The 17415-nt window shown below is 43.3% G+C and overlaps 1 protein-coding gene across 2 annotated transcripts in view; it reads right to left on the bottom strand.

Annotated features, from left to right (window-relative positions):
- LOC110493825 (cytosolic carboxypeptidase 4) overlaps nucleotides 1–17415 on the bottom strand; it is a 158582-nt gene that overhangs the window by 109988 nt on the left and 31179 nt on the right. For both annotated transcript variants that reach the window (XM_036953106.1, XM_036953095.1), the window contains exons 7-9: nucleotides 10509–10546; nucleotides 1124–1332; nucleotides 662–821 (exon numbers count right to left, since the gene is read on the bottom strand). In XM_036953106.1, coding sequence (XP_036809001.1) covers nucleotides 662–821; nucleotides 1124–1332; nucleotides 10509–10546 — 407 coding nt within the window. The remainder of the gene's footprint in view (nucleotides 1–661; nucleotides 822–1123; nucleotides 1333–10508; nucleotides 10547–17415) is intronic.

Here is a 17415-nt window from a genome sequence, read left to right as displayed (position 1 = left end):
AACCATTGCCCTCTAGCAGATTTTAGAGGTGTGTCCCCGTTGATGTCACCGGAGAGACACTCCATTTCAACGTTGCAGTCGGATCATGTTGATGTGCGGCGCTGCAGACAGTATCCCATTTAGAAAACTGTCAAATATGTCCCTGTTGGTCCCTGTATATATAGATCTTCAAAGGCTTTTCCGATTTTTCTCACATTGTAAGAGCACGTGCCAGTTTGTAGTTCAGCAACACGTACAATCATACATTAATGCATGGCGCATGCCTATTCTTTCCTGTGGATGGATCCTCCTGTGCTCCATCCTGTTCTCACAGAGTTTCACTGCCGCCTGCTTATAGGCAGATCAGATGAAGTGTGCCTCATCACTAAGAGAAATGAGGTGGGCATCTAAAGAGTCTGCCTCAGAGACCCAGGGTTGCCACGGTAACCAAGCCTATGCTCGCTGAATGACAAACATGGCAGGAAGACTTTATCACTGCCGACCACTGCCAGTGTGTTCACAGTGGGATAATGTCGCTCATCATATTCTCGCAGTTACATCAACATTTTAAACATCACACGCCTCCCAGTATAGTATCCGAGAGAGTGTGAGACAGAGAGAGAAACAGAAGCAGAGAGAGAGAGAGAGAGAGAAGATGAAAACAGAGATAGGCAAACAATACCTTGGGGTCCTGGAGCAGTGTCAGTAGGCCTCCCAGGCAGGGGGAAGGTATAAACACTCTGATCCGAGGTCAGAGGCAGGGGACATTTAGGATAGCACTTCCTCATCAGCTGGACAGCAGGCTCCACCAGAGATTCCAGACCGTTACTGGCCAGGCAGGTCTTCAAAACAGCAACACAAACAGAAATACAGCCACCTCCTACATGTATTTAGGATTTGTTTTTACCCACATTAGCATGCATTATCCAGCATTACAATCAAGCTCTGTATTATACGCAAATAACTTGGCGAGGGCAATCCGAATTGCCAGGCAATACCAACTCCAATTATAAAAAAAACATTATCATTAAAGCAATTAGATCTGAGAAATTACAAAGGAGTAAAAAAAAGCAATTAAAGTAAGGGATATTAATTATGGCTTATAAGAGTGACTGGTAGAACGTGAAGCTATGTGTGGGTATACCTGTATGGTGTGGTAGAGGAGGCTGATGCCCCCCTGCGCCACCAGAGCGTCCCGGCCAGCGCTGCAGTGGGTGGTCTGGTGCAGGCAATGGAGCAGGGCCAGGCGGATGGGGATGGTCTCATGGTCCGGGTCCTTGTTATGCCAGTCCTCATACAGCTTCAACAGGGCAGACACGTAACCGTTAGCCACAGCGGCCCTGACATTGGCCTCTGAAAGAAAGATATGAACATGGTTTAACAGTCTGAAGGCCTGGAGATAGAAGCTGTTTCTCAGTCTCTCTGTCCCAGCGTTGGTGCACCTGTACTGACCTCGCCTTCTGGATGGTAGCGGGTTGAACAGGCTGTGGCTCGACCTACCTTTCCTTAGAGATCACTACTGTGGCCAAGGGTTACGTCGCTGCCCTGCTATATAACTACTGCTTTGTGGACATTGAAATGGTCATCACCAATAGGTACTCTACCCAGGGCCGTGTTAATGTGGGAGCTTATCGGGGCTAAAGGTCCTGGGCCCAGGCCAGTGGGGAGCCCAAGAGAAAGCACATTTAAAAAAAATAAAGTGTACACTACCTTTCAAAAGTTTGGGGACACTTAGAAATGTCCTTGTTTTGGAAGAAAAAAAAAATCCCCCATTAAAATATCATCAAATTGATCAGAAATACAGTGTAGACATTGTTAATGTTGTAAATGACTATTGTAGCTGGAATATTTTATGGAATATCTACATAGGCGTACAGAGGCCCATGATCAGCAACCATCACTCCTGTCTTCCAATGTCACTTTGTGTTAGCTAATCCAAGTTTATCATTTTAAAGGCTAATTGATCATTAGAAAACCCTTTTGCAATTATGTTAGCACAGCTGAAAACTGTTATCCTGATTAAAGAAGCAATAAAACTGGCCTTCTTTAGACTAGTTGAGCATCTGGAGCATCAACATTTGTGGGTTCGATTACAGGCTCAAAATTGCCAGAAACAAAGACCTTTCTTCTGAAACTAGTCAGTCCATTCTTGTTCTGAGAAATGAAGGATATTCCATGCGAGAAATTGACAAGAAACTGAAGATCTCGTACAACGCTGTGCACTACTCCCTTCACAGAACAGTGCAAACGGACTCTCTAACCAGAATAGAAAGAGGAGTGGGAGGCCCCAGTGCACAACTGAGCAAGAGGACAAGTACATTAGAGTGTCTAGTTTGAGAAACAGACGCCTCACAAGTCCTCAACTGGCAGCTTCATTAAATAGTGCCATTCCCCAAGTCAACGGTGAAGAGGCGACTTCTAGGCAGAGTTCCTCGGTTGCAACACTCACTACCGAGGTTCCAAACTGCCTCTGGAAGCAACATCAGCACAAGAACAGTTCGTTGGGACCTCACCGAAATGGGTTTCCATGGCCAAGCAGCCGCACACAATCCTAAGATCCCCATGCGCAATGCGAAATGTCAGCTGGAATGGTGTAAAGCTCGCCGCAATTGGAACCTGGAGCAGTGAAAACACGTTCTCTGGAATGATGAATCATGCTTGACCATCTGACCGTCTAATCTGGGTTTAGCGGACATCAGGAGAACACTACATGCCTGAATGCATAGTGCCAACTGTAAAGTTTGGTGGAGGAGGAATAATGGTCTGGGGCTGTTTTCATGATTCAGGCTAGGCCCCTTGGTTCCAGTGAAGGGAAATCTTAACCCTACAGCATACAATGACATTATGGACGATTCTGTGCTTCGAACTTTATGGCAACAGTTTTGGGAAGGCCCTTTCCTGTTTCAGCATGACAATGCCCCTGTGCACAAAGCGCGGTCCTTACCGACATGGTTTGTTGAGATCGGTGTGGAAGAACTTGACTGGCCTGCACAGAGCTGTGACCACAACTCCATCGAACACCTTTGGGAGGAATTGGAACACTGACTGTGAGGCCTAATCGCCCAACATCAGTGCCTGACCTTACTAATACACTTGTGGCTGAATGAAAGCAAGTCCCCGCAGCAATGTTCCAACATCTAGTGTTAAAGCAGCAAAGGGGGGACCAACTCTATATTAATCCCATGATTTTGGAATGAGATGTTTGACCAGCAGGTGTCCACATATTTTTGGCAAGCTTCAGCACTCAGCGGTCCCGTTCTGTGAGCTTGTGTGGCCCACCACTTCGCGGCTGAGCCGTTGTTGGTTTTACGCTTCACAATAACAGCACTTACAGCTGACCGGGGCAGCTCAATCGGGGCAGAAATCTGACTGGTTGGAAAGGTGGTATCCTATGACGTTGCCACATTGATAGTCACTGAGCTCTTCAGTAAGGCCATTCTACTGCCAATGTTCGTCTATGGAGATTTCACTGGCTGTGTGCTCGATTTTATACATCTGTCAGCAACAAGTGTGGCTAAAATAGCCAAATCAACTAATTTGATTATATACTTTTGTATATATAGTGTATTTTTATTTTGATTATTATTTATTTTGTCAGTTACGGGTTGCCTATAGTCAGGAAGGCCGCAATTTGGGCAGCATGCGCGCCAAATATACAGCTTGTAGCATTATGCCGATAGACATATAATCCATGGAAGGATTTTGGAACCTCTCACTCTGACAGTTTGAGTGTTAAACTCATGGGTATGATAGCAATAGCTGCCAGTCCTAACTTCAATGGGAACTGTCATCTATACATTAATTTTCTATGGTTGATTGCGGCTGTCTGTTTGCCTTTTGCAAATGTTTAAATGCAGACATTGTTGGCGAACAGCAGCACTGTTTTTCAAAGTAGCTCATCGTGAAATAGGCTATTGCTAAGAAGAGCGCTTCATCGTTGGGTGAATCAGTGTGCCACTGGAACTTGTATTTAGTAGCCTACTGTAGCCTATAATATATATTACCTCCTAATATTCTACAATCTGTATGTCACCTCATTGGCCTGGGCTGTTGTTTGTTTGAATTCAAGACCAGATTGAACTCAGTTTGTCAGTGTCAGTGTAGCCACTCATTCCGGTCAGTATGTGGAAACAAAGAAGATTCAGCTAATGCTTTCTGTCATGACCCTGCAAACAAATGTTCCCCATGTGTGGAAATGCTAAAAACACTTCTGCTCAACTGTAGCCTATGCCACATCACAAATGTTGTTATGGCTTTATTATAAAGGGCCTTTTTGTGGGGGCTCACTTTAATCATGTTTACATTCTGTATTACCCACTTCATATGTATATACTGTATTCTAGTCAAGGCTAAATCTATATAACTACTGCTGTACACACACCTTTTCTATTCATATACTGTCCATAATGTCTATACACTCTAATTAAATATATATATATATATATATATATATATATATATATATATATATATATATATATATATATATATGCACACACACACACACACACACACACACAGTCACACACAAACTCTTTCCATGACATAAACTGACCAGGTGAATCCAGGTGAAAGCTATGATGCCTTACTTAAAAACTATGATCAGTGTAGATGAAGGAGAGGAGACAATAAGCCTTGAGACAATTGAGACGTGTATGTGTGCCCTTCAGAGGGTGAATGGGAAAGACAAAAGATTGAAGTACCTTTGAACGGGGTATGGTAGTAGGTACCAGTCGCACTGGTTTGTGTCAAGAACTGCAACACTGCTGGGTTTTTCACGCTCAACAGTTTCCCCTGTGTATCAAGAATGGTCCACCACCCAAAGGGCATCCAGCCAACTTGACACAACTGTGGGAAGTATTAAAATCAACAAAACCAGCATTCATGTGGAAAATTTTGGACACCTTGTCGAGTCCATGCCCTGGCGAGTTGAAACTGTTCTGAGGGCGAAAGGAGGGGGGTGCAACTCAATATTAGGAAGGTGTTCTTAATGTTTTGTGCAGGGTATACTCTGGACTCTGACATTGCTCATTCAGATAATTATTATGTGTGTATTGTTATTGTATTGCTTGATATTAGTGTACTGTTGGAGCTAGAAACACAAGCATTTCGCTGGACATGGGATGACGTCTGAAAATCTGCGTACGCGACCAATACATTTAGATTTGATTTATTTAAATACAGTGCATTCGGAAATTATTCCGACCCCTTCCCTTTTTCCACATTTTATTCGGTTTCAGCCTTTTTCTAAAATGGATAAATACTTTTTTTCCTTCATCATCCTACGCACAATACCAGATAATGACAAAGCGAAAACAGGTTGGTAGAATGTTTTGCAAATGCATAAAAAAAAAAAACTGAAATACCTTGTTTACATAAGTATTCAGACCATTTGCTATGAGACTTGAAATTGAGCTCAGGTGCATCCTGTTTCCATTGATCATCCTTGAGGTGTTTCTACAACTGGATTAGATTCCACCTGGGGTAAATTCAATTGATTGGATATGATTTGGAAAGGCACACACCTGTCTATATAAGGTCCTACGGTTGACAGTGCATGTCAGAGATAAAAACCAAGCCCTGAGGTCAAAGGAATTGTCCGTAGACCTCCGTGACAGCAATGTATCGAGGCACAGATCTGTAGCATTGACGGTACCCATGAACACAGTGGCCTCCATCATTATTAAACGCAAGAAGTTTGGAATCACCAAAGGGCCTTGGTCGGGGAGGTGACCAAGAACACAATGGTCACTCTGACAGAGCTCCAGAGTTCCTCTGTGGAGATGGGAGAACCTTCCAGAAGGATAACCATCTCTGCAGCACTCCACCAATCAGGCCTTTAAGGTAGAGTGGCCAGACGGAAGCCACTCCTCAGTAAATGGCACATGACAGCCCGCTTGGAGTTTGCCAAAAGGCACCTAAACATTCTCAGACCATGAGAAACAAGATTCTCTGGTCTGATGAAACCAAGATTGAACTCTTTGGGCTGAATGCCAGGCCTGAAATCTGGCACCATTCCTACGGTGAAGCATGGTGGTGGCAGAATCATGCTGTGGGGATGTTTTTCAGAGGCAGGAACTGTGAAACTAGTCAGGATCGAGGGAAAAATGAATGGAACAAAGTACAGAGAGACCCTTGATGAAAACCTGATCCAGAGTGCTCAGGACCTCAGACTGGGGTGAAAGTTCACCTTCCAACAGGACAATGACCCTAAGCACAAAGACAAGGCAACGCAGGAGTGGCTTCGGGACAAGTCTCTGAATGTCCTTGAATGGCCTAGCCAGAGCTCGGACTTGAACCCGATCAAACATCTCTGGAGATCCATCCATCCAACCTGACAGAACTTGAGAGAATCTGCAGAGAAGAATGAGAAAAACTCCCCAAATACAGGTGTGCCAAGCTTGTAGCATCATACCCAAGAAGACTCAAGGCTGTAATCGCTGCCAAAGGTGTTCAACAAAGTTCTGGGTAAAAGGTCTGAATACTTATGTAAATGTGATATTTCTGGGTTTTTATTTTAAACATTTGCAAAAATGCAATTATGGGGTATTGTGTGTAGATTGATGAGGGGGGGAAACAATTGAATCCATTTCAGAATAAGGCTGTAACGTAACAAAATGTGGAGAAAGTCAACGGGTCTGAATACTTTCCGAATGCACTGTAGTTGTACTATAGTATATATTTATTGAGCAGCTATGCTTAACAATGCATTCTTGGCCTATTTATCAAGCCCACTGCGGTAATGTCAAGGATCTTGATCCTATGGTCAATGAGTGTTATTACTTTGACGTAGAGAGCTGTCTTTCTTGGAAGATGTAGAATACTGCATAACACACAGCGTTGGAAAATGGTTGGAAAAATACATACTGTTGCATTCAGTATCTGCAGGGTAAGCTTTTATCACAGCTCTCTAGAGACAGCAACATTTTTCTACCTGGTTTAATAGCAGTAGAAACACCCAAGTGTCCTCATTTCCAGCCTCATTACAATGAAACACAACAGAATGAAATAAACTTGAAATGTGAAGCACTTCCTCCTGTTGGCATCACTTAACTACCTCTCTGAAGCCCCTCTACTTCTCTTCAGTTATAATTTGGCAAGGCCTAACAGAAGGCAAAACATAGTATCCATCATATGTCCTCCAGATAGGCTTGACTGCTAAATGGATTCAGAGTATTGAGGGAGTTTGAAAACCTTTTTCAAATATTTATTCACACGTGACCTTTGCATCAATTTAGGTATTAGGCACCACCTTAGTGTTATAGAAAAAGCTGTGTTGCATTTCCATTTCGTCTCTTGTCTGTTTACTCTCTGGGTCTGGGTAAATGTTCACTACAAGCAGCTGTATTAGCTATTCATATTCAAATTGATGCCGGCTGGGGCTTTTTTCCTCCGTGTCATGCTTCACTGTGCTTTTATTCAAATAACACAATAAGAGCATGCATCATCTTGGCACTGAGAGGCCAAATGGACAATAGTATAATGAACTGAAGTGTCGAAAAACACATGGCATTCGATGTGATAATGATGTCATAATGATATCATAATAATGTCATAATGATGTCATAATGATGTCATCATGATGTCATAATGATGCATTTTTGGGGGGAGAATAGATGTGAAATGCAGGAAGACTGCTTCAAAAGGGATGAGATGAGAAACTCAATGAGACGAGGGCAGTTTTGTGTTACAGTGCATGTAGGCTCCGTGACGATAGCACTGGGCAGAGCAACTCGTTAAGATGAAGAATATGGTAAGAAGTCCAACTGGTATGACAATTAAGGTCTAGTGAGTGCTACAACGGCTACATAATTGAAGGAAAGACTGTTAGTCTAGCCAGCACTTGTGGAATGAACATTTTATTAGTAATCTAAGTTTAAAGGCACAAGCTATATAGCAACACTCTGGCTTTGTTTAGCTACTGTAGCTAGCTGCGTGTTCAGTCTGGATGGTATAAAAAGGAGCGTAAGTACATCTACTATTCACAATGGCCGTGAGCCTTTCTACTGTTCAGTGAAGGGGAGGACAATGTGTATACTCCCATTGACACAGCTTGCTGATCTTATAACAGAATGCATCCTTGTATCTGATGAGGAAACTGGGGCCTGGCCAATACCAATGCCAGAGCCAGAGCCAGAGCTACACTGATAGAGAATCTACAGTGCCACTGCAGTAGTCCACAGAGGACTGAGCTAGCGTTGAAGGTCAAGCTGACATGGGTACTGTGACGTATGCTGGACTGGGGCAGCATGGGAAGTGCTCAAGTGCATCTCCCCACTACAATGTCTGACAGATGATCACAGGAGATGTGTAGCGTGTAGCGTGAGTATGGAAACAAATGAGAAAGGACTGGGGATTCTCTCACTAGTGCAAGAGCTCCCCTCTCTCTCTCTCTGTATCTCACTCTGGCGAGCAGGTAGCCTAGCAGCTAAGAGCTTTGGGACAGTAACCAAAATGTTGCGGGTTCAAATCCCTAAGTCAATAAAGGTGGACAAATGTTTTGTTCTACCCTGGGAGCAAGGCAGCTAACCCTGAACAACAACAGCTCCCTGGGTGAAAATGATGTAGAGTAAGGCAGGCTTCACACCTCTCTGATTCAGAGGGGTTGGGTTAAATGTGGAAGACACATTTCATTTCATTTCAATATGTCTTGCTGTAGCCCTATCTCATTATCCTAGAAAGGTTTATAAAAGGTTTGGTTTTCTAATCCTATGGGGAGAGTATAATTTGGATTGAGATACTGTGTCATAACAGCTGCCCAGAAATACTACATCAACACATAGACTATGCGTAAGAGTGGAAGCAGCTCAAGCCTAGTTGAAATGATAAAACATTGAAAATAAAGCTGCATTTTTTTTTTATCTGGGACCTTCCTTTTCACCTGTCAAGCCATCTTTTGATACAGAAACATAATCTAGCCTACGACAACTAAATGTGTAGCACTGAATTAAAATGCACAGCCAACTGATCGTCAAACCATACAAGGAAGAAGGAGGTGAATTGTTCGATGGTTATCGACTACCTCTGACATCCCCCTTGAGAGAACAGGAAACCAGGAAAGTCAACAAAAAAAACATCACAAAGCGTAATAAAGCTCCCTGTGGACTGCATAGACAAAGAGCAGCGACTGCACACTGGAAATTGCTGCTGAATGAAAGAGAATTAATTGCACCATCCCCGCCTAGGCGCACATCTTTAAAATAGGCTTCAGAGAGAACCAGGAGCCTAATGTTATTCACAAGTAGAATCGTTCAGCAACTGCAGTGCATCAACAGGTGCAGAGCCTGTATACACAAAGAGAGAGCTGAGGAGCTGAGTGAGGCACAGAGTCACACTGCCACCCCCAGGTAGACCAGAACACCTCTCCCTGGCTGGTAGAACAGCTCAGAGCTGAGCAACCTCTCCCTGGCAGATTAATAGCTGAGCTTGTGTGTTTTTCATGCCTTTACGCATTTTGAATGCCCAGAGAAAACAGAATCTTCATTTTGTTGGAGGGGGGGGAAAAATGCTTCCCTCGATGATTAAAGGAAATAACGGTTCTGTTAAAGCACACAGGGAGTACTATTAAAGTGATTTTTAACATTTACTACAATATCAATAGCTAATATAGCTTGTGTTATGAGCAAATATCCAGTGAGGGAGATGTGATATTAAATCAGTGTCTGACAAGCTGTAAAGTTGTGGAGAACCTCTGTGTAATCATGCTATACTGACTGTGATTGTGTTTCAACTGAGTGAATCCGACTGGGAAGGGGTGCAAGACAACAGATCAATTCAATCATTTCATGAAGATGATCACTCTGAGGGCTAACACAGACATGGAGATTGGATGTGCACTATTATCACCCAAGAAGATGTGAGCTAAGTGAAAATGAAAAATACTTCATTTTGATCCCAATAGCATTGCTTGTCATATATGCATATTTCACCAATGTCTCTACTAGTAGAATTGCTAAAACTGGTAATACATTTCATATCCATATTCAAGCCCCGGTCATAAAACAACTTCTTGGGTACTACAGAAGAACAGTCTCCTGTGTGCTCATTTGAAAAAGTAAATTGCCTGGAATATTATCACAATTATGTACAAAATGGCACTGAGATAATTCACAGCTGGCTTCCCTATATCACTAAACCATATTTTGTGTATACGCTTCTATGCTTGCATAATATCAATAGTTATAAAACAACAATGGCTCGTAAACAGACTCGATAAAATGACCACGTTTGACCAGTTAATTAAGGGGTTTGATATCGAGAGAATAGATTCATTGTGTGGTCAAAACAAAGCCTGTGGCACAGATCATCTGACACATTACCCGGCTGGAGTCGAGGCTATCCAACACAAAATGCCACTCAATATTCCTCCCCATTATGATCCTGATTACTCCCATGGCCTTGAACTAGATCATCTGAGACAGCCAATAGGACAGTCGATTGGGATAGAACTATTCCAGACTGCTAGTATGGAAGGTAAGAGTTTATAAAGGGGGAAAAGGTATGAGTGAGAGGGGCTGAAGAATACTTACTTGAACATAAAAGTGCTGCCAGTGCATCGATTGCTGCCCTGCGAAAGAAAAGAGAAGTCATTTTACATACAACAGTGATTAAGGGGCTGCTCTCCTTCTGCAGAATAAAACCAAGAAGATGGGCACCTCTCCAATATCCCAGTCAGCATTTTATAGTTTACATAAGCACAGAGGCACCTGCTTTAGTAATGTCGAAATCCCTGTCACTGCAATCATAAGCATTTATTACCAGCAACAGAACTGCTGATTCAGGGTTGCAGACATATATTCTGCCACAACAGTGTGAACATAGATTAATTATGAATGTGGTTCTCTCTACATCCACATAAATCCTAACGTATAGCCCCCTGAATTAGGATGATGCAGTGGTGTGGTCTGTTGATCTAGAGCTGAGGTGAAGGGCATAAACAAGCCAAACAAAAAACAGTGTTGCATGCCGTCGCTGGGACACAGGAAATGTCATGCCAGCGAATTGTTGTCTGTTGATTGTCTTTGATCCACATTAAGAGGACACGTCTCCTGTGACATGTTCCATTATTAAGGATCAGCAGTGTGTGCTTCCCCTCTGATGAGTCCACATCAATGCCATTCACACAGTGTGTCATATGTAGCCTATTAAATGAATCAGTTACCATGCTCTCAGTTTTCCTAATACGCCACACCGTCTCCCTGTCTCAGACTCAAACTGAAACTGTTTAACACAGGCACCTAGCAGTGCTGTATATTAAAAAGCCCGTGGGGATATCTGATCGGAGCGGTGAAAACGAATTATCCGGGCGATTTCTTCTACCTCGAAATCACATGAAAAATGGGACTAATTTCAGCCTGTTTGAACAGGGGTCATAATAAAGTTGTTCCTCACAGCTGTGGCTGTTGTTGTTTCTACGGGGAATACAACATGCCTCTGGACAGATCCATGATCACACACACACACCCTCTCACACAGAGGTGATCCTCAGAGGGGGAGAGAGTCTTGTTAATTTTGTCCTTGAAAAGCTTCTTGGTCATATTAAGGCTTAGCTCATAGCCAAAGGTTAGCCCTGCGGATCGCCTCTCATCGACTACAGCTTGTTGTGTTGAAACCCAGCTGGCTGTGACATTGTCAGCCCTCAGTAATGTGGTTGCCATGCAGCCATACAGCACTGGGGCTCTCCCTATGGGTAAAAAAGTGCTTATGGTGAACAGTCAACACTATAGGCAACAAAAAGGGAAATCTGGATGTATTGCGTTTTCAATACCATGTTGGGGAAAGGCTATGAGGCCCAGTTCACTACATACTTGACTGATAAGCTTCTTCCTATTCCAACATGTGAACAAATAATTACATGTGTCAGAATTCCCATCAGAATCCAAGCTGGGAGCAGGGATCTCTGGTGCTGGACTGTTGATAGCAGGCACTACTAACAAATGTGTGTGTGTCTGGGTGCGTGTGACTGTCGCTTGTGTGCCTGTGTTTGCGCCTGGCCTGCGTGTGTTCGCTTGCATGTGTATGTGTTTGACTGTGTGCGTTAGTGTTCGCAAAGTATTATAACATTATGTCAAATTGAGTGAGAACGTCAGGTGTTCAAAATCCATACCCCCCCCCCCCCCCCCCCTTCAGCCAAAGGCGGTAACAATTTACTTTCCATTTTACTTTGCACAGAAAGAGACTGCCAATACATATGCTCCCTGCCGTGATCCAACTCCATTAAACATGAGTAACCTACTTCCCTCTAAATGAGCTGCAGTGGAAAGTTTTGATGAATGCAGGTTCAGCAAGTTCCTCCTCTGCCCGGCGGACTCTCGCTTTAAGGCACACATTTAATTACAAACCTGAGCCAGGCAAACGTATGCAAATTGTTCAATTTGTGCAGACACGAAAAAGGTTTCGCTTTTTCGGGGATTCAGTTTTTAGAAAATGTAAAACCTCTCTTGCTCGTAGAGGGTAAAACTATTTTGATATAAGACGAAAATTATGTTTGAATCTATAAGCAACAACACACCTTCTGTTTTGGGCTCTTGGCTTCACGGTGGCACCACAGTAGGCCCATGCACTTTAGCAGTACTCCTGAGTGAGGCTATACTTTGTTAACTCATAAGACACAGTTAGCGTAGATAAATTAGGAATTGAACTGTCCAAGTATACTATACTCAAACGTATGTATAGTACGCAAGTTCATGTTGAAATTGAGTGGTGGTCCATAGTCTGCAGTCATGCAAAGTGATGACAGAGTGAGTGATTTTATAGCAGTATCTGTGAACTAGACCCACTGGGCGCACACTGGTTTAATCAATGTGGTTTCAACGTAATTGGTCAACATATTGTAATGTGGGGTGGCAGGTAGGCTAGTGGTTAAGAGTGTTGGGCCAGTAAGCGAAAGGTTGCTGGTTTGAATCCCTGAGCAGACTAGGTCAAATACAGTGCCTTGCGAAAGTATTCGGCCCCCTTGAACTTTGCGACCTTTTGCCACATTTCAGGCTTCAAACATAAAGATATAAAACTGTATTTTTTTGTGAAGAATCAACAAAAAGTGGGACACAATCATGAAGTGGAACGACATTTATTGGATATTTCAAACTTTTTTAACAAATCAAAAACTGAAAAATTGGGCGTGCAAAATTATTCAGCCCCTTTACTTTCAGTGCAGCAAACTCTCTCCAGAACTTCAGTGAGGATCTCTGAATGATCCAATGTTGACCTAAATGACTAATGATGATAAATACAATCCACCTGTGTGTAATCAAGTCTCCGTATAAATGCACCTGCACTGTGATAGTCTCAGAGGTCTGTTAAAAGCGCAGAGAGCATCATGAAGAACAAGGAACACACCAGGCAGGTCCGAGATACTGTTGTGAAGAAGTTTAAAGCCGGATTTGGATACAAAACGATTTCCCAAGCTTTAAACATCCCAAGGAGCACTGTGCAAGCGATAATATTGAAATGGAAGGAGTATCAGACCACTACAAATCTACCAAGACCTGGCCGTCCCTGACTGATCAGAGATGCAGCCAAAGAGGCCCATGATCACTCTAGATGAACTGCAGAGATCTACAGCTGAGGTGGGAGACTCTGTCCATAGGACAACAATCAGTCGTATATTGCACAAATCTGGCCTTTATGGAAGAGTGGCAAGAAGAAAGCCATTTCTTAAAGATATCCATAAAAAGTGTTGTTAAAGTTTGCCACAAGCCACCTGGGAGACACACCAAACATGTGGAAGAAGGTGCTCTGGTCAGATGAAACCAAAATTTAACTTTTTGGCAACAATGCAAGACGTTATGTTTGGCGTAAAATCAACACAGCTCATCACCCTGAAGAAACCATCCCCACTGTCAAACATGGTGGTGGCAGCATCATGGTTTGGGCCTGCTTTTCTTCAGCAGGGACAGGGAAGATGGTTAAAATTGATGGGAAGATGGATGGAGCCAAATACAGGACCATTCTGGAAGAAAACCTGATGGAGTCTGCAAAAGACCTGAGACTGGGACGGAGATGTGTCTTCCAACAAGACAATGATCCAAAACATAAAGCAAAATCTACAATGGAATGGTAAACATATCCAGGTGTTAGAATGGCCAAGTCAAAGTCCAGACCTGAATCCAATCGAGAATCTGTGGAAAGAAGTGAAAACTGCTGTTCACAAATGCTCTCCATCCAACCTCACTGAGCTCGAGCTGCTTTGCAAGGAGGAATGGGAAAAAAATTCAGTCTCTCGATGTGCAAAACTGATAGAGACATACCCCAAGCGACTTACAGCTGTAATCGCAGCAAAAGGTGGCGCTACAAAGTATTAACTTAAGGGGGCTGAATAATTTTGCACGCCCAATTTTTCAGTTTTTGATTTGTTAAAAAAGTTTAAAAATATCCAATAAATGTCATTCCACTTCATGATTGTGTCCCACTTGTTGTTGATTCTTCACAAAAAATACAGTTTTATATCTTTATGTTTGAAGCCTGAAATGTGGCAAAAGGTCGCAAAGTTCAAGGGGGCCGAATACTTTCGCAAGGCACTGTATCTGCAGATATCCCCTTGGACAAGGCACTTAACCCTAATTACTATTGTAAGTCATTCTGGATAAGATGACAATACATTGGATTTGTTAAGGAGCCTGTTGGTCCTAGACTTAGCGCTTCGGTACCGTAGATGAAGGGGAGAAGACAGGATAAAGAAGGATTTTTAAGCATTGAGACGTAGGTTGTGTATCTTTGCAAATCAAAGGGTGAATGGACAAGATAAAAGATTTAAGTTCCTTTGAACTGGGTATGGTAGTACGTAACAGGCGCACTGGTTTGAGTGTGTTAAGAACTGCAAAGGTGCTGGGTTTTTCACACAACAGTTTCCCTCTGTTGTCCACCACCCAAAAGACATCCAGCCAACTTGACATAACTGTGGGAAGCATTGTAGTCAACATGGCCAGCATCCCTGTGGAACGCTTTCGACACCTTGTAGAGTCCATGCCCCAACGAATTGAGGCTGTTCTGAGGGGCAAAAGGGGTGCAACTCAATATTAGCAAGTTTGCTTTGTACACTCAGTGTATATTAAGTGATTTAAATTATTTTGTAATTTCATATTTGATTAGGCATATTTTATTTGACCTTGGTTCAATGCTGACAGTAAAACTGTATTTTTCAATCAACAGCATTGTTTCAACATCAGGCCATAAACCCAAATAAAGATTGAAGTAAGTAATAAAAAGTGTCGATAGATTCCTGTCTGAACAGTGACTCCTACTGGTATACGAGGGGTAATACACTGCAGTGAGAACAAGTCTACCATCCAGATTTCTACCTCTAAGTATCAAATCAAATCCAATTTTATGGACACATACACATGGTTAGCAGATGTTAATGCGAGTGTAGCGAAATGCTTTTGCTTCTAGTTCTGACTACGCAGTAAAATCTAATAAGTAATCTAACAAATTCACAACAACTACCTTATACACACAAATACACGCAAATGTAAAGTGATGAATAAGAATATGTACATGTAAATATATGGATGAGTGATGGCGTGCTGCATAGGTAAGATGCAGTAGATGGTGTAGAATACAGTATATTCATATGAGATGAGTAATGTAAGATATGTAAACATTATTAAAGTGACATTATTTAAAGTGATTAGTGATACCTTTATTAAGTTTGTTTATTAAAGTGGCCATAGATTTGAGTCTGTATGTTGGCAGCAGCCTCTCTATGTTAGTGATGGCTGTTTAAAAGTCTGATGGCCTTGAGATAGAAGCTGTTTTTCAGCCTCTCGGTCCCAGCTTTGATGCACCTGTACTGACCTCGCCTTCTGGATGATAGCGGGGTGAACAGGCAGTGGCTCGGGTGGCTGTTGTCCTTGATGATCTTTTTGGCCTTCCTGTGACATCGGGTGCTGTAGGTGTCCTGGAGGGCAGGTAGTTTGCCCCCGGTGATGTGTTGTGCACACCGCACTACCCTCTGGAAAGCCTTGAGGGCAGTGCAATTGCCATACCAGGCTGTGATACATTTTGTGCATCTGTAAAAGTTGTGAGGGTTTTAGAAGACAAGCCAAATTTCCTCAGCCTCCTGAGGTTGAAGCGGCGCTATTGCGCCTTCTTCACCACACTGTCTGTGTCGGTGGACCATTTCAGTTTGTCCGTGATGTGTACACAGAGGAACTTAAAATGTTACACCTTCTCCACAGCTGTCCCGTCGATGTGGATGGGGGGGTGCTCCCTCTGCTGTTTCCTGAAGTCCACGATCATCTCCTTTGTTTTGTTGGCATTGAGTGAGAAGTTATTTTCCTGACACCACACTCTGAGGGCCCTCACCTCCTCCCTGTAGGCTGTCTCGTCGTTGTTGGTAACCAGGCCTACCACTGTAGTGTCGTGTGCAAACTTGATGATTGTGTAGGAAGCGTGCATGGCCATGCAGTCATGGGTGAACAGGGAGTACAGGAGAGGGCTGAGAACGCACCCTTGTGGGGCCCCAGTGTTGAGGATCAGCGGGGTGGAGATGTTGTTTCCTACCTTCACCACCTGGGGGCGACCCGTCAGAAAGTCCAGGACACAGTTGCACAGGGTCTCAAGCTTAATGATGAGTTTGGAGGGTACTATGGTGTTAAATGCTGAGCTGTTATCAATGAACAGCATTCTTACATAGGTATTCCTCTTGTCCAGATGGGATAGGGCAGTGTGCAGTATGATGGTGATTGCATCGTCAGTGGACCTATTGGGGTGGTCAGCAAATTGGATTGGGTCTAGGGTATCAGGTAGGGTGGAGGTGATATGGTCCTTGACTAGTCTCTCAAAGCACTTTATGATGACAAAAGTAAGTGCAATTGGGTGATAGTAATTTAGTTCAGTTACCTTAGCTTTCTTGGGAACAGGAACAATGGTGGCAATCTTGAAGCATGTGGGGAACACAGACTGGGATAGGAATTGGTTCAATATGTCCGTAAACACACCAGCCAGCTGGTCTGGGCGGGGGAGGATGCTGCTAGGGATGCCGTCTGGGCCGGCAGCCTTGCGAGGGTTAACATGTTTAAATGTTTTACTCACATTGGCCACGGAGAAGGAGAACCCTCAGGCTTTGTTAGCGGGCTTTGTTAGTGTCAGTGACACTGTATTGTCCTCAAAGCAAGCAAAGAAGTCTGGGAGCAAGACATCGGTGTCCGCAACGGGGCTGGTTTTCTTTTTGTAATCCGTGATTGACTGTAGACCCTGCCACATACATATTTTAGCCATAGAATTGCGACTCTACTTTGTCTCTATACTGACGGTTTGCTTGTTTGATTGCCTTGCAGAGGGAATAGCTGCACTGTTTGTATTCGGTCCTGTTTACGGTCGCCTTGCCATGATTAAAAGTGGTGGTTGGCGCTTTCAGTTTTGTGCAAATGCTGCCATCAATCCACGGTTTCTGGTTAGGGAAGGTTTTAATGGACACAGAGGGTGTGACATCTC

The sequence above is a fragment of the Oncorhynchus mykiss genome, chromosome 2 (assembly GCF_013265735.2).
Source record: "Oncorhynchus mykiss isolate Arlee chromosome 2, USDA_OmykA_1.1, whole genome shotgun sequence".
NCBI lineage: Eukaryota > Metazoa > Chordata > Actinopteri > Salmoniformes > Salmonidae > Oncorhynchus > Oncorhynchus mykiss.
Note: the sequence above shows the minus strand (reverse complement) of the source record. Positions and strands in the feature narration are given on the sequence as shown.